At 40.8% G+C, this 24,718-nt stretch overlaps 1 protein-coding gene across 4 annotated transcripts in view; it reads left to right on the top strand.

Annotated features, from left to right (window-relative positions):
- The first annotated feature begins 3,984 nt into the window (after positions 1–3,984).
- chrm4a (cholinergic receptor, muscarinic 4a) overlaps positions 3,985–24,718 on the top strand; it is a 95,907-nt gene continuing 75,173 nt past the window's right edge. For 2 of the 4 annotated variants that reach the window (XM_043706206.1, XM_043706204.1), the window contains exon 1: positions 3,988–5,173. Coding sequence is in view for 1 of the 4 variants with exons in the window: in XM_043706202.1 (XP_043562137.1) it covers positions 13,552–13,587 (36 nt within the window). In the remaining 3 variants the exon portion in view is untranslated. Of the gene's footprint in view, positions 5,174–5,318; positions 5,338–13,482; positions 13,588–24,718 lie in introns of those variants that run through there. The other 2 variants (XM_043706202.1, XM_043706205.1) reach the window with 2 other exon arrangements.

Here is a 24,718-nt window from a genome sequence, read left to right as displayed (position 1 = left end):
GGTGAATTGGCCGTGCTAAATTGCCCGTAGTGTTAGGTGAAGGGGAATGGGTCTGGGTGGGTTGCTCTTCGGAGGGTCGGTGTGGACTTGTTGGGCCGAAGGGCCTGTTTCTACACTGTAAGTAATCTAATCTCATAATACGCGGAGTTGAGGATGATCAGATCAGTCATGATGTCATTGAATCTTGGGGCAGACTCTCTGGGTCAAATGGCCTCCTACTGCCCTTATGTTTTATGGTCTTACATATAAAGCTGTCGCTTTGCACAGTAAGTTCCGGCCTGTTGACAATATGGGCTCTGAAATACCCATGGCAATTAAAATTCATTCTAGATTTGTTCTGGCAGGGGTCAAACGGGAAAGGAACTTACCAGTTGGGGAACTTAGCGCCTCATTTGTGCTCTACTCTCGAAAGCTGAGAGAGTTTCTGAATTCTCCTGGGAGCTGAGGCCTTGCCACCTCTGAGCTCAAGGACACCGTTTTGAGAGGCCACTCCACCTTAGTCTCTCAGTGTTTGGACGAAATTGTCCATTTTTGTCAGTTAAGTTATTTTCAGACGCCCCCATGCTGTGAGGAGTGCGTTACTCTTCCCTCCCACTGTTTCGTTGCAACAATCTCATCTCATGTTTCTGTTGGAACCAGGTGCAGAGTTTTAGCAGGTTGCTAGAAGAGGGGCCGGTGAATGGCTACGATGCTATCTATTGGTGGGTACTACCAGGCTGCCTTTGTCTAGAACAAAATGCCTTTTTAATTCGCGCCCATCACCTTACTCTGCGGCTCCAAGTCATTTTCTCGAGTTTCTCGAAGTCTATTTCTTTTTTCTCAGTGTCACTCTGGAGTTGTCATCTCCCTCTCACCCTACCTCTCAGTCATCCTTCCAGTAGCAATCTGCGTACAGTCTTGCGCCCACGCCCCCTCCCGAACTCCTTCCGCAACCCTCTCTCTTTGAAACCGACACACATTTCTCGCTCACTGCAGCTTTCCCTTATGTTCTTGTATTTCCAAGTCCATACCTCACGCTTATATTTTCTGCTGGTCTGATTTCGGAATCAATGTATTCAACAGTTCACCATTCACTTCAATTTTAACCCCCCACTCCACCCCAAATTCACACACTATGTCCCCAAGGAATTTTTCTCTGTATTTGTCTCTCAAGTTGTCTGAATTTCCAACATTCTGCGAGCCTTGTTTTTGCAAGTTGGTCTGAGTCAAGGAGTAAAACTGAATCGTGTGACCCTTGAAGCAGTAAAATTAATTTTCAATCTCCTTATACGCGAATTAACCATTCCGCATTTACCACAAGAATAAATCCGACCAAGTGATCTTCACTTTCAAACTAACTTCTGTCCACTACATCTCTCTCTCTCTCTCACCCCCCCCCTCTCTATTCTCTTTGGCTTGGGCTACAAGTCGGGAACATTTGCAGCCTATGCTGCCCATCTTGTCAGCAATGCAAAACACCTTGTATTTGTATGCAACAAACGGTTAATAAGAAGCCACTAAACTTAATCCCGAAAAGGAGATTTCTTCAAAAACAAGTATGTTATATTTTCCTCGTGTTACCTTAAGTCGAAAAAAAAACGCTGAATTTCTTTGCCCCCAATAGCAATACTGAATTATAATTAAACGTCATTTATCTCAAATGCAGGCTTGCAGAAGACCATTTGAAAGTTTCCACGCCACTAATTTAATGCGAACGCCCGCGGTACTTTAGAATTGCTGTTTACCCACTTTGACAGGTTATTTCATTAAAATATTGACTATATTTAACGAGAGTGAGCGAGGTACAGAGAGGGATAGAAAGACAGTAAAAGATAGACACAACTACAATACTAGTATCTTTGACAACGAATATCACAGCCCGGCGGTTGTCTCAAATTCATTCATTTGTTATCATTCGTCATATTCAGTACTATGTGAGCTGACCCGCCCCAAGGCTGTCCAAATAAAGAGAAATGTTAGGGCTCAGCGGGGATCTGTGGAAGAGCTTAACAGCCAAACAATTATTTCATCAATTTTGTGTCCTGCTTCAAAAGCTAACCCCGCCCCCCCACAAATTTACAGAAAACAACTTGCCACACATATATACTTTCATCCAGATGGTCAATATTTTACAGCCAATAGTGTACCTGTTGAATTTATGAACTGGAGCACAGCAAGGTCCCCTACACAGCAATAAAACAACCTGTGTGTTCATTTAACTGTTTGATACCAGTTGGTTAAGACACTGCGGAGAAGCCCCATTAACTACTTGATTTTAGATCCAGCTGAGAGGTAGGAAAGGACTTAGGTTGATGAATTAATTTGAAAGAAAGCGTCTCCCACCTCGCAACATTCTCCTTGTGCCGGTCTAAGAGTGGCATCCTGCATTACACATTCAATCAAGTGGGTCTTGAAGCCACATCCTTCTCACTTAGAGGTCACAGTGCTCTGACTGACCTGAGGTTAACATCTATTCACTTCGGGACTATGTTGTCTGCAGACTTATGGGCATGACTCTATGTTGTGACTCAGACTGAGATATCGCAGCGCGTTTAAGAACCGTTATGTGAATTCAGTACGCGAGGCTAAATTGAATTTTGCCGAGTTCTGGCGTGAACATTTTTGGTAGTTGGGTGTTTCAGGACCATGGACAGCGGTGTCTCTGTCCACGGTGCTGAAACGCTGTACGAGAGAAACATTCAAAACACGGGGACTACGTAAAGAAGCCCGGCTGTGTGGTAGGGTGAAAGAAGCGATAGGACGCACAAATAACTTACATTCCTAAATAAATCACACATTAGGCCAGCTCATGAAAGTGGGAAATAAATTACCGGCCCTAAACAACCCAATGTTCGCTGAATTGATAAAGAACTCTGTGGCGATGCGTGCAAGGAAGGATTCCCCTCTGGAATTGCACAGGGCTCTGCAAGGCTTTACATGTGGGAATATTCATGGTTGAAGTATATGCTGGTTAATCAAGAGTGACAAAGAATATTAGCACAACAATTTCCCTGCACTGTGAGTGTACAGATTTGCAAGAGACCCAATTACTTTTGTAATCTGTCGGCTGTAACCTGGACGGACACGACTGAGAGATGTCAACACCTCTTTGCAATGATATCTGTTCACGGACGGAGATAGCACGCACGCACGCATCCATCAATAAGGTCTAAAGATAATTTCACTCGTGTCGAATATCGAGACGAGGAAAGTTGGTGTATTTAAGTGGACGTTAGGTAAGTGCATGCGGGAGAAACAAAAGGATATTGCTGAAAAGGTTTTTTTTCAACAAAAGTAGGACGAGAGGAAACTCGTTTGCAGATCAGAGCACCAACGAGTTAGGTCGAATAATCTGCCTGTGTGCTATGGAAACCAGGATGACTGTTCCTCTAAAGGGCAATTTGCTCATAGTGTTGGTTGACACTCTTGGGATACAGAGGTCTCGGTCGTTTTGAAATGCAAATTCTCCCTTCCTAGCGCCACCACCCCCACCCCCCGCCATGCCACACGAACACACACGCACACCCCAACAACCCTGTAATGGAGAGCTTCATCAACCTGGCCACATGGACCTGGAGTCAGATTCTATGAACTGGCGGCTCCCGGTTGATTCGACATGAATTTGAGTTTGGATTCTAATTAACAGTAGGATTAACAAGAGGTAATTTCTGCCGTTAGGATTAGGGCTAAGAGTAGCCTCATGACTCGTGTCTTACTGGTTGCGGCTAGGTGTTACCTTTCAGATGGGTGTCAATAGAATTTACTTTAATCTCTTTAAAGATTTTGCGCTTTGCAGGATGCCTGACTTGATTAGTATATCCGAATAGAGTTTCACAGGACGCAGGTTTGACTCCGAATGAGGAAAACATAGACTTTAGAAGGGCCCAAATGATTTTACACAGCCAATAAAATTTCAGCCTTCAGTTTAAAGACTTTCCAAGCAGCTAATCCAGTCAACGAATTTATTGTATTATCAGACCTTCAGCGTCTCAGCTGGCAGCCGCTATAGTTAGCCGCTGCATTCCAACACACGCTCTTATCTCAGTCTTGGTTCCATAGTCACCTCATGACACATGCATTTGTCTAATGCCCCATTGCAATGACTGTCACCGATGTAGAGCCAGCGGGAAGCTCTGAATGAGGAGACGGAAGGCTGGAGTCTCAAGAAGGCAAGTGCGACTGACCAATGCCAACATTCTTAGCTGCTTTGGCCGAGATCTGCCCCATGGGTAATTTCAGCGCAACACTTTCCCCCTAGGTGACCCGGGGTCATCCACAACACGCATCAAGAGGTAGTGAGGCTGAGAAGTAAGGAAGGGCATCACGAAGTTGGAGGCTTCCTTCTCGAAATCCAACCAATTGCCACCACGAAAACAACGGCTCCCCAATTACACACACACACACACACACAAACGCTCATGGCTTCATCTTAACTCCGATTATGAGCTTTGCACATTTGTGGGCAGTGGGCATGTCACCTGGATATGTGCTAACTTTCACTCCTCTCCCATCCCCTAACTCTTGCACTTCTGTCTGTGATGTCAGCCAGCATTCCCATTCCCCCACTGAAAGGATTCATATTTGTGAAGGGAGCAGTGAAGAAATGAATGCAATTTAGCAGCTGATTACTGTTGTAACAGTCCCGTAAAATCCATGAACTTGGATGATTTAATGGTCCCGAACGACTCCAGTTTGACAATGCTCAGTGTTAAATAGTCTCGATGCTTTGGATGGGGATTAATGTATATTCTAACTAGGGGATGGGGAGACTCCGTGATGATTGGCTGCATTTGCATTACATCACCTCTATTGGCTTGCCGCTATTTCTCTGGACCGAAGAAAGAGTCAGTGCCTTCACGGAACAGCATCACATCCTACTCAGTCTCCACCGGCTCTCCCAACACGAGTTAATGGGAGCAGGGAACTCTGCTCCCTTCCCCCCGAAAAGGACGGCGACCAAGTAAGGCGGGGGAGGGGTGGCTGGGGCGGGGGTGTCATTTCCTGAAAGCTACTCAGAAAATGTTCCAGAAGAGGTTCGACGGACGCTCAAAAGTATTTGGCCATAACTCCCAGCTAGCAGAGGTAGCACAACGATCCCAGCTCTCGAAATTCCTTGGGCGAATCCTCCCAAGGATTGTAACAGTGCCTCAAGAGTGCTTATGAAAGCAGATATGAAGGCTGCGGGGGACTTCAGGTAGGTGCTGTCTCTACTACCTTGCCCGTGAGGTCATCATCAGTGTCCGCTGGTGATCCGCGCTTCGCTCGGTCAATGTGCAGCTTGGAGTAAAGCACTGTCATGTAAACAGTGAGGATTGTCACTTTCTTGAGGAAGTCTTACATTAAACACGCCTGTGATTGGTAAGCGGCTGCTGTTGTCTTGTTAAGCCCCGGAATCGAACTGAGAACTGAGTGGAAGTTTCCTGCAACTTTGAAACTTACGGAGGGGGAGGAGGGGGGGGGGATGGTTTTTAATCGCTAAGCAAGCGCGCTTGTCTCTTGGGATGCTGTGCCTAAACCCCTCATTCTCCTATCCGATTCACTGGTAAAATATTGGGCCCACACTTCCCAAGTCAAAGCAAATCTTTTACCTAGAGTATTGATGTGCTTGTCTTGGCTGCCTTCTTTATAAGTGACTGCAATGTTTATTTGGTGTGACCTCAGTGATATTTGGTGTTTACCTTAAGGAGAATGAAGCCTGTACATTTTTAATTAGTTAAGTGTCGTTTGAATTATAATAGATGCACCTTCACCCGTTTTCCGTTTGACTCACCTGAATGTCATTTTGACAAGGCTTGCCTTTTATTCTTACTCTGTAAGTTAATTCAAAACTGGTTTGTCGTTTAAACCCCCTGATGGATCCAATCGTAAATTGAGTTTAATATAATTCGAGTTATTTTACACAGTTATATCAGCTTTTCATCCGATCGCCCCTCACAGTGGTGGATCATGTCGGATGCCTATGATTCCCCTTCAAAATCCCCACCAACCAAACCATCAGGAAAATCGCTGCAAACTTTGTCAACTAACAATGCCGTTTTCTGCTTGAAGGATGCTCCCTAGTGAATTTCACTGCCCGGATTTGAAGCAGGGGGATTTAAATGTAACATTCAGAGCCAAGCAAGTGTAATTGTTGGAGGGTCTCGTTTCCTGGAAATGACCACTGTACTGGATCCATTGGATAATGCAAACAAACCACAGGTGAACGGATTAGAAGTGAAGTCAAAGCTAAAATTTTGACTGAACTCCTCACTGTAATAGCCCACAACAGATCAACATCAGCCCAGGTCAGAACCATCGCACAAATTAACTCAATCAGACCCAATCAATGAAGCAAACTGAACATCGCGGATCCAACAATGAGCAATCAGTCCACCCACTACATAAATCCCTGAATGCCAAGTCACCCCAATCCATTATTAAAGCAAGGAATGGATGGTCAAGAGAAAAGCAAACTATGTACTTTCGTGCCAAACTCAATTCTAAGCAATCAAACCATGATGTATGTAAATGACTGAAATGAATCAAACTGAAAACAACCTCAAAACCAAAGTGAATCTAACCTTACCTTAAATGCCTCCAGATCTGACAGTTCCTAATGTAATTCACAGAATTCTAGTTTTTTTAAGGACCAGATCCATATTAAACAACCTGTGATTAGACCATATCAAAGCAAACTAAGTAGGAGCACTCCCAGCTTAAACCTACATAGTTGCAGCACGCTGTTAAGGGCATGTATGTTTTCATTTATTAAACTCACTGATTTTATGAATGATTAAATGCCCATCTAGAACGAATCCTGAACTTGCTATATTCACATCTAATACCAAAAGGGAACGCTCTTATATCTTTTTTCAAATGACATGAAGAAACTATCTTTGCACAGCAATTTGTTGTGATCTGGATTGCACCGCCTGGAAGAGTCATGGAATAGCTTCAATCAAAGTCTTCAAAGGAAAGTATTTACAGGTAGGACAGTGGGATTAATTGGCCAGGTCTACCAAACAGGGGAACAAAGGACCCAATAGTCTCCTTAGGTGATATATCTATGGATCTATGAAAATAAGTTATTCCAATTTGTCTGGAGATTTTCAACCATAATTAAAAGGTGAAGAAATGAGACTTTGCACTTCTAAAGGTTAATGTAATCACCAGTGAAACTGCTCAACAGCAATAAATACTTACCACAATATAAGACATTTACATGGGAAAGGACATGCTATAACTATTTTTGAAGTTTATGCTTTGAGGTAAGGATAGGAATGTAATGCTACATAATATGTATAAGTGCTGTGTTGGATGGCAAAATGGTAGAAGAAGCAGAACAACTATGGCAGCAACCTCCATGTTTCAGTAATTACAATCACAGAGAATATGCTTTTTGTGGATAAATTATGATAAATGTTATGAATATCACATGTATTTCTACATCAAAATGCAGCCTAATAGCTTCCATGAGGAATCCAATGTTCAGAAATATGACTTCTCAATCTATGCCACCTGTCTAAACAGGGATAGGAACAATAACTCAAATTGAAAAAAAAAACGACAACAGCTCTAATCAAGGGTTAACCTGCACCATCAATCAGAAAGTCAACTCCAATCTCAAATCGACCTGCTTGGTCCTAATCTCAAAGTAACCAGAAACCAAACAATGGATAACCACTTCAATTTGGAAACAAACCAGGTCCCATAGTTAATGTTCAACTCCCAACAAAGGTCATTCTCTACAATGAATAAACTCAGCTCATCATCAACCTAAATGGTGAAGGAACCCCGAATCTGGGAATAGCCCCACAAAATCACTTGCATAATTTCTATCCAAAATTAATCGCCTTTAAATATTTTTAATAATCTCCCTAAGTGACAATGCTAGTCCTATTATCAATGAAGGACTTTTTCTCTGCTTAAATATGGAGGCCAATACCCCTTTATTAGCCAATGTCAAGAGCTACAATTTGCCTAGAATTAAAAGCACAATGCCCTTCAGAACATCTGTCCACATAAAACCCTCTCATTTCAAATGAATGTTTCAGTGACTTCTCCTTATAATATACAATTGGCAAAATAGGATAATGCAGCTTTGAACATATGGAATAGGGAACACCCTTTTAAATCCTTCATTTTTCATATGAATTTACAACATGACAACAAGAAAAATGTTTTAGCTGTATTGATCATTAGCAACTAATTGTACTAAAAAATCCTAGTTGAAAACTTATGTTTCACAACTAAATTATATTTATGATAATTTTACTTCCAGACTAAAACTATCCTTGAGATAATGATAATTTACCTTGAGTTTTTATCAATGACCCACCATATGTAAAACAATGCAGTGCTATTTGATGGATTAAGGACAGTTCAGCTGATATTCCAATTATCAGGATTGTCACTTCTTATCATTTAAATGCAAGGTGCCCAACTCCAACATTTATAATAAGTAAAAATGCATTCGCATATTAGAATCCTTATCTAACATAAAACTCACTTCCTAATCATTCTCTTGTGTAAATTCAAATAGTTCTACTCCAATTATTCTTAGTCTATGCAATTCCTGAATAAGCAAAATTGAACTAAATGAGTACTTTAGAATGCATGTGCAATAAATTCCTCATGAAGATAATTGATGAAATAGTGAAATACTCTGCTTTGTTTAAAAATATAATTAGATAAATCTTTTTTACTGCTTCATAGAAGGATTGAGTTAATTCATACATTTCTGTTTGAGATATGTAGTAATTTGAATAGTATTGCTGGATTGGAGTTAAAACACATTGTTTTAAACAATTTTGATTCAGATAATGATTTGGACTGGAGACAAGTAGATTAGATATGACAACTGCACCCTGTTTAAAATGGGGTAACAAATAACTGGGGCAATATTTTGTAGCAATAGCACATTGTGCAATTGGCTATATAAAATGAGTGGTTTATAACCATCATAACAACCCAGACATCTTGGTAGGACTATGAAATAAATATTTATCTACAGCTTAATGCAAATGATTCTCATATTTCTGTCACACTTTCTGAAAGTGTTCAAAGAATATGTCAGTAGAACTTATAATGGAGATGATAGCTTGTGCTCACAACATTAATAACTGGATTGCTGCTGTAATATAATTATAACATCCTAGACAGGTGGGCACCATTTATTTATGGTTTGGGATTGGTACACTTGCAGCTTTCTACTAATCCACATAATATACCAATCCATATTTGAATAAGGCAATAAATTTGATTTCATACCTCCAGCTCCAAGATTTGCAAAAACTTAACCCCTGCTTGTTGTTTTACAAATGATATTTACAGCATAATTAGTGACTCGGAGTGAAACCAGAGAATGCCTGTATTTACTTTCCCACAATAACCAGTAGGTACTAGTGATCCCATAACTGAATCTCATTTAAAGTCTTCCAGTCTTTCCAAGGTCTCTATGTTCCTCTAAGTCCAGTCTCTTGTGCTTCCTGATTTCCACTGCTGCGCCATTGGCAACTACATCATGTTTAAATTCCAGGACGCCCTCTGCCTCCAATTCTTCTCCTAGTTATGCCTTAAACGTTTTGGTTTGGCCAAGTCTTTGGTCACCTAAGATAATGACAGTGCATATCTCAGTGTAAAATATTGTTGGATTCTTCTCCTGTGAAGCACCTTTGATGTTTAATTATGTTAACAATTTTATATATATATATATATATATATATATATATATATATATATAAACACACACATGTAATTGGTATTAAGTCACTGTTTTTCATTTGATGCCAGTGCCACTTGAGGTCTAGAGCAGCAAAATCAAACTCTAAACTAGGCTAGACCATAATAGGTTGGACTGACAATTGTGCTAAGTCCAAGCCTCCAAGGTCCTAACTTTCTCCAGTCTAGATATAATCTTGCATGGAACCCACTGTTAGCAGTCAGGAATCAGCTTAATCCCCATTATGGATGAGAAACATAATAGCAACTTAAAGTTAAAATCTAATCTTGAAGCATTTTTTGGAACAGCAGAGGAAATGATTAATGCGTAACAAAAGGAAGAAAGAACATATAATTGGGTTCCATTGGATTTAACTAAACATTGATTTTTTTCCAATAGATGCATTGCGATATGCCTTTCGCTAAGACGAGTAATAGCAATCTTTTGAGTCTCCACTGGAGACTCATTTGACCAGTCACAAAAATACATTTCTTCATTCTAAGCATTGTTGGAATATAATGTTGAAATTCATGGCAGCATTTACTGAGAGAGTAAAAGTACATTTGTCAAAATAAAGTTATCCATCTCATAAACCATCATATTCAGTGTAATAATGTCACATCCTAGTTTTATTACATGCAATGATTGAATGTTCGGATCTATATGTTTGAAAGTACTTTTGAATATTTGTTATTTTGTTTAAGGTCACAAAATTTTGCTCCTCAAATTACTTCATGTGGATGTTAGGTAAGTGATTAAAGGGGAATCTGTTTAATAAAAGAGTCTGACAATAGCTCTTCCAATTCCTCGCACACAGCTTTATCTAACCTTTGATTTTATCCTTACAAATGTTGAGGTTTCACAAGTATGCAGTTATGTTAAAAGTCTAAAATAATATATAATGCTTTTTAGAAAGTGCAACACAGATACAGTTTACAATTCAATTTCTTCAAAAACAGTTGTTCACATTTAAAATCCCTCTCAATAAAACAGGCATGTATACAATTTTTAAATTCCATTGTCCCTTTAATTTGGCATTGTGAAATGGGCCTTAGATTCCTTTGAATGCCACTCTCCCATCTTCTGGTTACTAAATCTTCCCACACCACTCCCACAATCAGGTAGAATTATGGTTGAATTTAACTTGACATTATTTTGGATGAGATCTCATTTACTTGAAGGGGTAGGGCTTATTTTTGAGGGGTTAGGAAAGATTACATGTGGCACTAAACTTACTGGGTGGAAGGTGAGATAGATCTCCAAACTTGGAGGTGTGGATAGTATTGTTTAGCAACATCAGTGTTGGGAGTCCCAGGCCTGGGTACAATAGCAGCTTCACAGCTGGCAGAGGTGCAGCAGAGAGAAACAGTGGCAGCAGAATTTCCAATGATATGAGTAGTGGTGGCAGAAGTATGTCCGATGGGCATGGAACTTTGCTTGTGAACACAGTAATGTACCGGTTAGGACATCTAGTGGTCACAATGTCAACTCCTGTCATGACAATTTGTGCGAATGAAGATGGTAAGTTTGGCCATTTATGGATTCACACCGAATTCAATAGTTTTCAAATCTGCTGGGCTGCCATTAATACTCAACTGATTCACTAATGTCCCCAGGGAAAGTGAATCTGGCAGTTTTGCCTTTCACATCCACAGCATGTGCTTGACTTTTGTCGTTGTCTATCCTTTGAAGTCCTAGCAAGTCATTCAGAGAGTCATAGAGTCATAGAGATGTGCAGCATGGAAACAGACCCTTGGGTCCAACCCGTCCATGCCAACCAGATATCCCAACCCAATCTAGTCCCACCTGCCAGTACCTGGCCCATATCCCTCCAAACCCTTCCTATTCATATACCCATCCAAATGCCTCTTAAATGTTGCAATTGTACCAGCCTCCACCACTTCCTCTGGCAGCTCATTCCATACACATAGCACCCTCTGTGTGAAAAAGTTACCTCGTAGGTCTCTTTTATATCTTTCCCCTCTCACCCTAAACCTATGCCCTCTAGTTCTGGACTCCCTGATCCCAGGGAAAAGACTTGCCTATCTACCCTATCCGTGCCCCTCGTAATTTTGTAAACCTCTATAAGGTCACCCCTCAGCCTCCGATGCTCCAGGGAAAACAGCCTCAGCCTGTTCAACCTCTCCCTAAAGCTCAAATCCTCCAATCCTGGCAACATCCTTGTAAATCTTTTCTGAATTCTTTCAAGTTTCACAATATCTTTCCGATAGGACGGAGACCAGAATTGCACACAATATTCCAACAGTGGCCTAACCAATGTCCTGTACAGCTGCAACATGATCTCCCAACTCCAGTACTCAATACTCTGGCCAATAAAGGAAAGCATACCAAACGCCTTCTTCACTATCCTATCTACCTGAGACTCCACTTTCAAGGAACTATGAACCTGCACTCCAAGGTCTCTTTAGATTAGATTACTTACAGCGTGGAAACAGGCCCTTCAGCCCACAAGTCCACACCGACCCTCTGAAGAGCAACCCACCCAGACCCATTTTTCTACATTTACCCCTTCACCTAGCACTATAGTCAATTTAGCATGGCCAATTCACCTAACGTGCACATTTTTGGAGTGTGGGAGGAACCCGGAGCACCCAGAGGAAACCCACGCAGACACAGGGAGAATGTGCAAACTCCACACAACAGTTGCCCAAGGCGGGAATTGAACCCGGGTCTCTGGCACTGTGAGGCAGAAGTGCTAACCCACTTGCCACTTTGTTCAGCAACACTCCCTAGGACTTTACTATTACGTGTATAAGTCCTGCTAAGATTTGCTTTCCCAAAATGCAGCACCTCGCATTTATCTGAATTAAACTCCATCTGCCACTTCTCAGCCCAATGGCCCATCTGGTCAAGATCCTGTTGTAATCTGAGGTAACTCTCTTTGCTGTCCACTATACCTCCAATTTTGGTGTCATCTGCAAACTTACTAACTGTACCTTTTATGCTCCCATCCAAATCATTTATGTAAATTATAAAAAGTAGAGGACCCTGCACAAATCCTTGTGGCACTCCACTGGTCACAGGCCTCCAGTCTGAAAAACAACCCTCCGCCACCATCTTCTGTCTTCTACCTTTGAGCCAGTTCTGTATCAAAATGGCTAGTTCTCCCTGTATTCCGTGAGATCTATCCTTGCTAATCAGTCTCCCATGGGGAACCTTGTCGAGCGCCTGACTGAAGTCCATATAGATCACATCTATCACTCTGCCCTCATCAATCCTCTTTGTTACTTCTTCAAAAAACTCAATCAAGTTTGTGAGACATGATTTCCCACGCAGAAAGCCATGTTGACTATCCCTAATCAGTCCTTGCCTTTCCAAATACATGTACATCCTGTTCCTCCGGAATCCCTTCAACAGCTTGCCCACCACCGAGATCAGGCTCACTGGTCTATAGTTCCCTGGCTTGTCCTTACCCCCTTTCTTAAACAGTGGCACCATGTTTGCCAACCTCCAGTCTTCCGGCACCTCACCTGAGACTATCGATGATACAAATTTTGTTGTGTAACAACAGTTATAGGCACAATCTTCAGACTGACTGGCAAACTAATCCTCAACCAGCCCAAGAGGGATCTTTTGTAAGCAAAAGAAATGGGGTTCTGTTGACTTCAGAAAACAATACCACAGATTCTACATAGGAAGAAATCATCAACACTCATCTTTCCAGCCAATTCCACTGGGCGCTTCAGACTGTCCCACATTGAGAAGGGCAGAAATGCGGGCAGACTATGCTTGCACTGGAATGGTCAGGAATGACATTCCTGCCAATTTGATGTTCTTTTCAGGAACCTCATCTGCACATGTATCATGACTGCCTGTATTGATCACTGCCTGTTGAAGGGTCACTCAGCAGCATGAGGGCGAGATTTGAAGTACCAGGTACAACACAGGTGAGGTGTTTTGATTTACTCGTGTATAGGATGAGTTTGGGGTTGTTCAGTGTTGTGTTTGGAAGGTGTTTTAGAAAGCTAGTGCCTAAAAGTAGGGATGACATGTATAAAGGTATGAAGGTATGGAATTAAGGGCAGGAATAGTCCATGTGGTCAATCGAGCCTGATGCGATATTCAATAAGATCATGGCTGGTCTGATCATGTCCTCAACTCTACATTCCCACCTATCCCCAATAACCTTTGACTCCCCTGCCCATCAAGAATCTATCAATCTCTGCCTTTAAAGCATTCAATGATTCTTCCACCTCCACTGCTTTCTGAAAAAGAAAGTTCTAAAGATTTGTCACCCTCTGAGAGATAATACTCCTCCATATTATTTAGTGAATAATTATGAAGAGTGTGTTTGCTCTGCACCTTGGTTTGTAACATGGCCACAAAAGGTTGAAGTGAAGGAGAAGCTCTGTGAACAAATCAGAGGAAGCAGAATCTCCAAACAAGACTGTCCCATTATTGGTAATCTTTCTCCTGCCACCAGCTGATCCAGGTTCAACAAGGATAAGTCACTACCAACTCCTACACAGCAACCAGGATCTTTGCATGAGGGCAGGATGGTGCTGCCACTGGCAATAATGATCCTGGTGGCTTTGAAATTTTAGGCATCCATTCTATCCAGGCAGAAGTAGGCAACACCTCAAACATTTCCCAGCATGCCATTCACCAACCATTTGGAAAGAGATGGAGGCCATTGATTCCAGACGAAGAGAGTGGATTATTTTGTGGATTGTGCAGGATTTGAGGGCTTATGGAGGGTTAAATATTGTTGATCCAAAGGTTGTGAGTACAGTTTATCTGACAGCTTCCTGTAAGAGTGAGGGGTGGGTGGAGTGATTGCTATCTTTGCTTTTCGTCTCTAAGAATTAATGCTTAGCTGTCACGAAAGATTAAATTTTTGCCATATGAGGAATGAAAGCTTATGGCAAAACCATTTATTTTAAAAAGCACACAATTTGGCCTGGATTGATAGGAACAAATGCATGAAGCACATTAGCTCCAGATAATCAGCAGAATAGAGCGGAAGAGGCAGTAGTAACCCTCGATTAACCTTTGGAAAAGATAACAGAAAAGAAAGTAACCAGAAAAATAAAGTGGCAAGGATAATGCAGCACAAATATGTGACTTTATAAGATTGCCCACATGTTGAAGTGAAGCGTGTGCAGTAATGTGCCTCTGCATCTATTAAAGCAATGTCTGACAAGGGAGAGAAAATAAATTCTATGCACACATTGATAGAGTGGAAAAGATGCTGAGGAGATTTAATAGGATGATGCCAGCGTTAATGGACTTCAGTTATGTGGAGAGACTAGAGAAGCTGAAACTGTTCACCTTTCAACAGATAGGGCAACCAGGAGGTTTAATAGAGGTGTTCAAAATTATGAAGGGTTTTGATCAAATAACTAACAGAGAACTGTTTCCAATACCAGGAGGATTGCTAATCAAATTGCGCAGTTTTGAGATTATTGCCAAAGGTACAGAGGAAACCTGAGAATTATTTTTACTCTAAATAGTTATGAGTTGGAATGCACCACCTGAAAAGGTGGTGGTTGCAGATTCAGAAATTTTGTGATGAAATAAATTGTTTTGGACTTTTTGCCTGTGTTTTTGTATATTAGGACCTGTGGAGATGAGCTTTGGTTGACTGGAAACTATAATATTTAAGGTATAGAATATAGCTAGCTTGGATACATTAGGGATATCCAGAAACAGGGGCAGAGCCCTAGTGGGAGATATTGGTCAAATCGTAGAATCATAGAATCACACAATGCAGAAGAGGCCCTTTGGCCCATTGAGTCCATACCATCAAAAATGCACTACAACCTGCACTAGGCCCACTTTTCCACACTAAGCCTTGAATGTTATGACACTTCAAGTGCTCACACAAGTACTTATTGAAAATTGTGAGGTTTTCTACCTCAACTACTCTCTCAGGCAGCGCATTCCATACCACCATCATAAGTGAACAGAGGTGAAGTATTGATTTAATACTCTACTAACGACCTCCAGCTTCACACATAGATTGCCCCTTTGGTCCCTAATAGGCTCTAGCCTTTTCTGACTCTTTTCTTCCCCTTGTTGCACTTGCAGAATATCTTAGGATTGTACTTTATCTTGCTGCCAATGATTTTTCATGCCCCCTTTCTTTGCTCTACTAATTGCTTTCTTGAACTCTCCTCTGCACTTTCTATGTTTCTATAGGGTCTCCATTGTCTTGTTCCCTTTGTATCCTTCATATATCTCTCATTTCCATTTTATCCATCTACCCAGGCGTCCACCTGTGGCTTGTTGCTCCTACATTTCGCAATATTGAGATATTAGTCATTAGAAAAGCAAACAGAACATTTTAATTCAGCATGGCAGGAATCGATGAAGAGAAGTTATGCTTCAGTTATATAGGGTGTTCATGAGACCACATCTGGACTACTCTGTACAGAATTGGTCACTTCATTTAATGGATGATGTATCTGTGTTGGAGGCAGTTCAGAGAAAGTTTAATTAACGAATAACTGGAAAGGTGATGGGGTTGGATAGGTTACCTTTTTAAGGAAAGGCTGGAGAGGCTAGGCTTCTATCCACTGGAGTTTAGAAGAGAAGGAGGTGGCGTGCTTGAAGCGCATAAAAACCTGTAGGGTCTTGACGGGGTAGGTGTGGAGAGGATGTTCCCACGTGTTAGGGAATCTAGAACTACAGATCACTGTTTAAAGAGTTGCCCATTTAAAACAGGAATGAGGTGATTTTTCACCCAAAAGGCTGTGTTGTGTGTCTTTGAATATTGTTCTTGAAAAGATAGTGGAAAAAAATCCTTAACATTTTTAAGGCAATGGTAGATGTGCAATTGTTCAACAAGGGGATAAAAGGTTATCACGAGTAGATAAGATTGTTGATTTGAGATTGCAATCAGGTCAGCCTTGCTCTTATTGAATCAAGGGGCTGAATGGCCTACTCCTTCTACTAGTTGTATTGGTTTGTATGTTGACAAGTCACACAGATCAGTTCAAAGAGCAGTGTAAACTAATGGGGAGCACACGTGGAGTAGATTTGGCTCTATGCAGCTAAAGTGCTGCCATCAACTGATGTAGCTGAAGATGAAAAAAGTCTAGGGCATTATAGGGGAAGGTACTGTTAGTTCTGTATAGCTGACAATTGAGGGGAAGGAAAGCTTAGTACCTATGATGTCTTACCCAGAGTAGCGGGACAGCTGGATTTGTGTCAGTAATTAGCTTCTTGAATACAGCCTTGGGAATACTGTGGATGCAGTCTTGGAAGAAGCACTTGAGCAACAAGGAAATGGGTTGTAGTTGTAACGGTTTATATCAGAATGTATATTGTGGGAAATCAGAAATTACATCCTCAAAAAAGAGGAGTTAAATTCTGTATGAGAAATACAGAATAGTTAACGGATTTACTGATTCACAGACGTGTTGCTGGGTTGCTGAATCATGAGATCTGTCTTATTTATGTATACTATTTAACATGCAGATTGCAGTTGCCCAGCTACAGATTGTCTGTTACCTCATGTTAGTTCTGAATATTAGCGTAAAATAATAGCTAGCAGAGACTGTTAACTTTGATCACTTCTGTATTGTAAATGTCTTATGCTTGTTCAAAACAGTCACGTGGCTTCATCCTTTTAGTAATTAACTGGGATTTCAACTCTTGTCTCAGTCAACAAAAAAGTGGATTGTAAGAAAATATTGGAGGCTCTCACTTGGGATCTCACCAAAATTTGAAGGTCTAGTCTGCCGCAGTACCAAAGTTTAGAGCCTGATCTGGGATCGTAACACTTTCAAAAGCGAATTGAATGCAGACTTGAAAAGCAAAAATCAACAGGGCTAAAAGGAAACATAAAACAAGTGGAGCTACTTTGACAGCTCTTTCACAGAGCTAGCACAGGTGTGATGGCCAGACTGGCATCTGCCTATGTTTTATGATTCTTTGATTTTATAATTCTCTGATAACAGTACTCCTTTGAGAGCCCAGTGAAGCTGAAACCAGATGCAATGCTTTCTTATGGTGCGTCAGAATGAGATTACTGAATTACTGCCAAATTGATGACCAATGTTAAGATAGTTTTGTAACTGGATTTATGTTCACCAATAACTAGATTAAACTGCCTAGCCTCATTGCACTAAATAGCTTTAACATGCTTCAGGGAAGAGACCTTAATTCTATCTGGTGAATGCTGTAAGAAATAACAAATGAACTTGCATTTCTGCAGCAATTTTCATGTCCTCAGGATGTCCCAGCGATCTTCAGAAACTAATGCATTACCCTTGAAGTAAAACAAAATATTTCAGATGCTGGAAATCTGAACTAAAAGCAGAAAATGCTGGAAATACTCAACAGGTCTGGCATGATCTGCAAAGTGAAAAACACTCAATGTTCAGGTCAGTGAACTTCCATTAAAACAGTTTGCATCAGACTTGCAATTGAAGTTTAGTTTGTGGGTAAGCACAGCAGCAAATAGGCATACAACAGATTTGCAAGCAGCCAATTATTGAATTACCATATGCAGCCGAGGATTAAACTAGGACACTGGAAGAATCCACTGCCCTTCTTCAAATAATGCTGTTTTAATGACCAGCTGAGAAGGCAAATGGAACATCATCGTAACATCTCTCCTAAAAGATAGTGCAATACTCCCTCAATACTACCTTGACTGAAAACATAGAGACAAACTTTCACTCTTAGCCATGGTGGAAATCTGATGGCAGTTGATCAGCTGATAGTTATACATCTCCCCCGTCAAATGTAAATACAAAATAAGATTGGATGGGGTGTATAACTGGCAGTTGGCCTGCTCTAACCAATTCTTTACTCCAAGTTAAAGTGAAATGTAGTCCTCAAGTTCTAAGGAATAATATTCAAGCATCAATGGAACAATATCGAAAAATGACATATAAAGTGCAGCAAGCTTTCAGCAGCTTAATTTTTATAGCAATACATAAAGGTATAATCAAATATTAGGTATTTGCTTATAATACATGCTAACTAAACATTTATCTTTCCCTTACAATGTAACTTGCTGAAGTTTGTGTATAGGCTATTTGCAACCAATCTGATACCAAGCAAGAATATTTCATTGGTCTCCATGTGCTATGCCAACTTTAATAAATTACTTCATTCAAAGGGTTATGAACCTCAAATTTTCTCTCTACCATAGAGAAGTGTGGATGCTCAGTGGTTGAGTATATCTAGGACAGAAATTGATGGAATCCAGGGGTTTGTAGATAATGTCAGAAAATGGGGTTGAGGTAAACATTTATCCACGACCTGCTTAAATAGCAGAGCAATCTCAAAGAAATGATGGCACATACTTGCTCCAATTGCTTTCGTTCTTCCACTATATAGTATTATTATGTATTGTCTGCACTGGCAAACACTTTCAAGAGCCAGGCAAAGACCATCTCCAACAAGCATGAATCTTGCCTTCACCTTCAATGGCATCACCACCACTGAATCCCTACTATCAATATCCTGGTGGTTACTAAATTGGACTAGCCATGGCACCACAGACTCTCCACAGCACCAGCCACTTGGGTTCAATTCCAATTTTGTGGAACGCTCTCTGTGGAGTTTACATATTCTCCTCATGTCTGTGTGGGTGTCTTCTGGGTGCTCCAGTTTCCTCCCACAATTTGAAGATGTGTAGGTTAGGTGGATTGGCCATGGTATATGTTGGGGGACAGGGGATGGATGTGGATCAGTGTAATGCTCTTCGGATGGTTGAAGATGACTGGATGGACTGAATGGCCTCTTTCTGCACTGTAAGCATTCCACTATTCTATATAAATACTATGGATAGCAGGTGACAGACTAGGAATATTGTAGGAAGTAACTTACCTCCTGACTCCTCAAAACCTACCCACCATCTATAAGGCACAAGTGATGAGTGTGATGAAATATTTCCCACTTCCCTGGCTGAGTGCTGTTCCAACAACATTGAAGAAGCTTGACATCATCCAGGGCAAAGCAGCCACCATATCCACAGAAATTCCCTCAGTGGCAGCAGTGTGCACCATATAGAATGTGCTCTACAGAAATTCAGTAAGGGTCCTTGGATAGCACCTTCCAAACCCATGACTACTGCTATCTAGAAGGACCCTGCATGGGTCAAAATCCTGGAAGTCCTTTCTAAATGGCATTGTGGATCTAGCCACTCCAAATGGACTGCATTGTTCAGGAAGCCAGCTCACCACCAGCTTCTCAAGGACAATGAGGATGGGCATTGCACTACCATCCTGTGAATCAATTAAAACACACCATGAAACAAGTGCCTAAGATTAATCTACACAAGTGCCTCAGATTAGTTTGGTCAGTCATCTGAAATCTTGAGTTCACAAGGGACATCTGGTTAGAAATTAGACGTTAAATCCATTAGGCCATTTGGAATATTAAAGTTGATGCATATGGAAGATGTGAACACATAGAACACAGTTCAATTCCAACTGACAGACCAACAACTGTGTGAAAAGACAAAGACTCGAAAATGTATTGGGCATGAGTCTGACAGTGCACTCCAGAAATTTGATTTATTCATTCATTGATTCTGTGTTCACCGCCAAGGGTGGTGATTACTACCCACATTCCTGATAAAGGGCTTATGCCCAAAACGTTGATTCTCCTGTTTCTCGGATGCTGCCTGAACTGCTGTGCTTTTCCAGTGCCACACTTTTTGACTCTGACTCTTCAGCATCTGCAGTCCTCACTTTCTCTCAATTATAACCCATGCCGAGTTGCCCTTGAGAAGATAGTGATGAACCACGTCCTTGAACTGACGCAGTCTGGGTGGTGAAGGTTTGGCTGGGTCTTCCGGGAGATTTATCTACCTTCAGATCTTTCAGTTGCCCCAACACCTTCTCCATAGTGCTGGCCACTACACTGACCTCTGCCCCCTAATTCCCATGATGTTCTGGTATCTTGAGGAATTTGGGGTCAAAATCTCATGGATGCACTGGTATCTGGTCATCATTAGTCATTGTTATGACTAAGTACTGAATAAAGTTTGATCATTGACCTTAGATCATGTCATGAAACCTGTGAGAGAGAAAACAGTCCATTACAAAGCCTAAATTACAACACTTGAATAAATCTGAACATTGTGACAAGATTGCTGACTGGTAGCATCCGTGAACGCTATGGGAGATTGTACGTGCTGGAATTGTGCATTTAGCTTGTTTTTGATAAGGTTAGTTTCCTGAATGCATTCAGCCAAATCAGCCTTGCAAAGATGCAATTCCAGTTCTCATATTTAGAATCCTCATGGACCCCTGCAACATTACTATGTGCAGCTGAAGAGCAGATCCTGACTAATGTTCTGGTGAAACTCTGCTTTGAAACTAATTACACGTTTCTCTCTTTTCCTTTCCTTTGACCATGGGAGCCCTCTATGAAGTTTATGATCCTACAGGATTTCCCTTGCGACAGGCTGTACTTTACCCATGGTAATGGTTCAGCAGTCCTCTGTTTCCCTTTTTCCTTCTTTTGCTCGTTCCAAATGCGCTTTCACCAATGATTGAACTATCTGCGTAAATGCGAAAGTATGTTGAGACCATATGATTGTAGAATCAGCATAATTTTAGGCTTTTTTGATGACAATATAATTTCACTGCAAAAAAACAGAAAATGCATAAGATGAAGGATCAGGAGGAGGCTATTCAGCCCATTGAGACTGCTCCACCATTCAACAATATCATTGTTGATCTGATGATCCTTGACTTCCACTGTCCTGCATTTTCCCTATAACCATGATTCTCTAATTGATTAAAAAAAATCTATCTCACTTTGAACATACTGAACTATCCAGTCTCTGCAATATAGAATTCATCAGATACACTCCCATCTGAGATGAACATTCCTCCTAATATCTATCTTAATTAGGAGTTGATATCTGTAAAGAGAAACCATTCCAGCCATGTCTTTCCAGTACGTCCCGCTTTTATTTCAGAGTTCTAGAATTTACAGGGTTTGTTTTTTAATTGAACTAAATGTTTCCTTACAATAGGTCATGAATCACAGATAAGCGTATGGATAATGAACATTATTTATCTGATGTGATGAGCTCTGTTCTGGCCTTTTGGCGTCTTCATATTTTCATAAATCTAACCCAGTAATTTAAAACAGTGATTCTCATAGTCTCCATGTTCCAGTTTCAGAAAGCTCATTGTTCATGTCCATTGTATGAAGCAGCACGGCTCCATTCATTCTTCCCAACAAAAGAGACTTCCTTTTGTAACTCAGTTCCTCTTACTTCTCATTCTTTACAAAAGGATGACCTTGCCCTATTGTTACTGCTTTCAAGTCTTTCCTTGTCTTCTAAATCCTACTTGGTCTACAAAATCTATTTTGGACCAATTTCAATAGTCAGTTGGTCCTTTTTAATTTGGCATTTTGGTTCCACATTAGCTTTTCCCATTTATATGTACATTTCATATTTATTTCCTTGTTAAAACATTAGCCTTGTACAACCAAGAAACAAATCCTATGGCTTGATTGAAGATTTGCACACCACTTTTCTTTTGCTTTGTCAGAGAGAAGTGAAAGCCACTTTTATATTGATGCACAGACCTTGAGAAAGAAGTAGCAGCATAAGTACATTGTTCTCCCATGGTTATGTTCCATTCCTGCAACCGTCTAAGTCAGTTGCAATATAATAAGATTGTGCACTTACAGGTTGCCTGTGATAGTGGGTTGTTGCATATTCTCATTTGATTTTGCCAAATATGTCACGGCTCGCAGTTAAACTTTCGCTACGATTTCATGAGAGGGATCACCTTTCTACAGTTATGGAACAGGTGCCCTGGTCTGGCAGTTAGGTGTCAGGAGCTGGTGGCCCAGGAACAGCAGGCAGGATTTTGCTGGAAGGCTGGAACTTGTGATGTATGCCATTGATAATACAGTGGACAGGGCATCTGCAAAATCAGTGTGATGAGACCAACGGTGCATCATTTTAACCATTGAGATGTTATGATTAAAAAAGAAACACAGGAATGGCTGAGAAAGAGTGAGAATTAATAGCAAATTTGGTATAGAAAGAAAAGCAAAGAGAGGAAAATAACATTGGATTAGGAGAGAGCAAAAGAGAATCAGAAAGGATAAGTGATACGAGAAAAATAATAAACTTTAAAGTTTGAAAGTCACCAAAAAAAAGTTTGCTTGGCACTGGAACATGATTGAATGCCTTAAATTGTTTCCTTTATGTTCTAGAGAGATTGATTGACATATAATAATGATCAGGAGAATCGACGTTTCGGGCTCATGCCCGAAACATCAATTCTCCTGCTCCTTGGATGCTGCCTAACCTGCTGCGCTTTTCCAGCGACACATTTTCAGCTCTGATCTCCAGCATCTGCAGTCCTCACTTTCTCCATATAATAATGATCACATTGTTCAAAAGCTACCTACACCCTTGTCTACCAGATTCAACTTTCTGAATGTGGAATTAATGTGTAAATCCAAGAAATTCTGAAAATATTCCAGGCAGGTTGAGGGGAAAATGCTTTTTGTAGGAAGTAAGCCACAGAGTCATTTCTGGGATCTACAACTCATTTTGCATTTCTTAATAGTCTGAATTTGCGGGTCAATTTGTACATTAATGGAAGCATGCATCATTAATGTCATAATTTTTCAGCCTGGAGCTTAAGTTAAATTCATGGGCAAAGAACAAATGGTTGCTTTTCTGCCACTGAAGAGATTAATTTACAGGGTATTTGACTGGACAGTACAATTTATTACAGATTGTGAAACAGCACATATAAAAATGATAAGTTGCATGTGCTTGCTTGCTTGTTAAATAAGTATACATTACCTTCCCATTTTAACAGCTCTACATAAGACAATCCCCTGCAAATCCTTTACTCGCTAACACTGAATGCCGGATTGGAGTTTTTTTTTGTGTGCTCGAGACACTGCTGTTGCCCACAGTGATTGAATCGGAAAATCTTTCTTTCACAACTGCCATCTCTCTCAGGACCAGTAACTGGACAAAGGTTGAATGATCTCAAATAGAGCTATTATTCTGGTGGTGAAACGTAAATTCTGAATCTTTAGTGGTGACCTTATCACTTTACACAACATTGACAGAGAATCATTTAGATATTCAGATTGTCAACCCGACATCAATACTTTAGCACATACACCTACACTGACAGAGATAGACTGCACACAAATCAACATAAACATTTCTTTTTACAAACTAATTTTGTCAATCATTTGGAAGGGAATACAAAGAAGTAAACATATATAAATAAAGAGAAATAATGTTTTCTATTTGAGAATTTTATTACTGAGAAATTCATGTGCAGCATAAAACAAATTTAATTTCATATTTGGTAGACTAGGAATTCGTTAGGCAATAATACATACCTCAAGATTGATGAAATTACTAAGCCAAGCCTGACCTATTGCTGGGCTCTTTTCTAAAGTTCATACACTTATAGATATCAATTTTGCTTTATTTATTTACAATGCTTTGAGATTCATGGGTTGCAAATTCTGGGGGCAGGGCGGGGGCGGGGGGTAAGTTGAGCAAAGAGATGCTCCTTAATTGATGGATATTTACCAATGTGGACACAGTTATTTCCCATCTGTCAGGTCCAGGCCATCTTCTAAACTATCACGGAAGGAGATGGTGGATCTAACAGCAGTGAAAGTGAAACTTTCCATATTCCCAGAGGACTATAGGGTGCTGTCTCAAGAGGTAGTGGGGCAGGGGGTGGGTGAGGAGGGGAGGGGAAGGGATAGGGGAACGATGTGGGGGAATGACTCGCCACGCGTCAGGGGAGGGGTGAGGTTGAGAAGATGGGGCCTTCTCTGTGATGTTAACCAGTTTGGGAATAACGGTTGCAAACAGATCAAACTGGCTGCTCAGCGCAGCTCAAAAAGAGGGCTATATCCACTGCATTGTCCATCACCTAACACAGAAAGTAAGGAAGGGGTAAGAAGATGGTCAATTGTACAATAAGGCATTTCAGTTTAACTATATTGGCATCAACACATAAATTTGGAACAGTGATTTTGTTTAGTGTGCAGTTATCAACTTTTGCTGGCTGTTATGAAATCCTTATATTCCATGTT

Source organism: Chiloscyllium plagiosum, chromosome 16 (genome assembly GCF_004010195.1).
Source record: "Chiloscyllium plagiosum isolate BGI_BamShark_2017 chromosome 16, ASM401019v2, whole genome shotgun sequence".
Lineage (NCBI taxonomy): Eukaryota > Metazoa > Chordata > Chondrichthyes > Orectolobiformes > Hemiscylliidae > Chiloscyllium > Chiloscyllium plagiosum.
The sequence above is the reverse complement of the archived record's forward strand: the minus strand, read 5'-3'. Positions and strand labels throughout refer to the sequence as shown.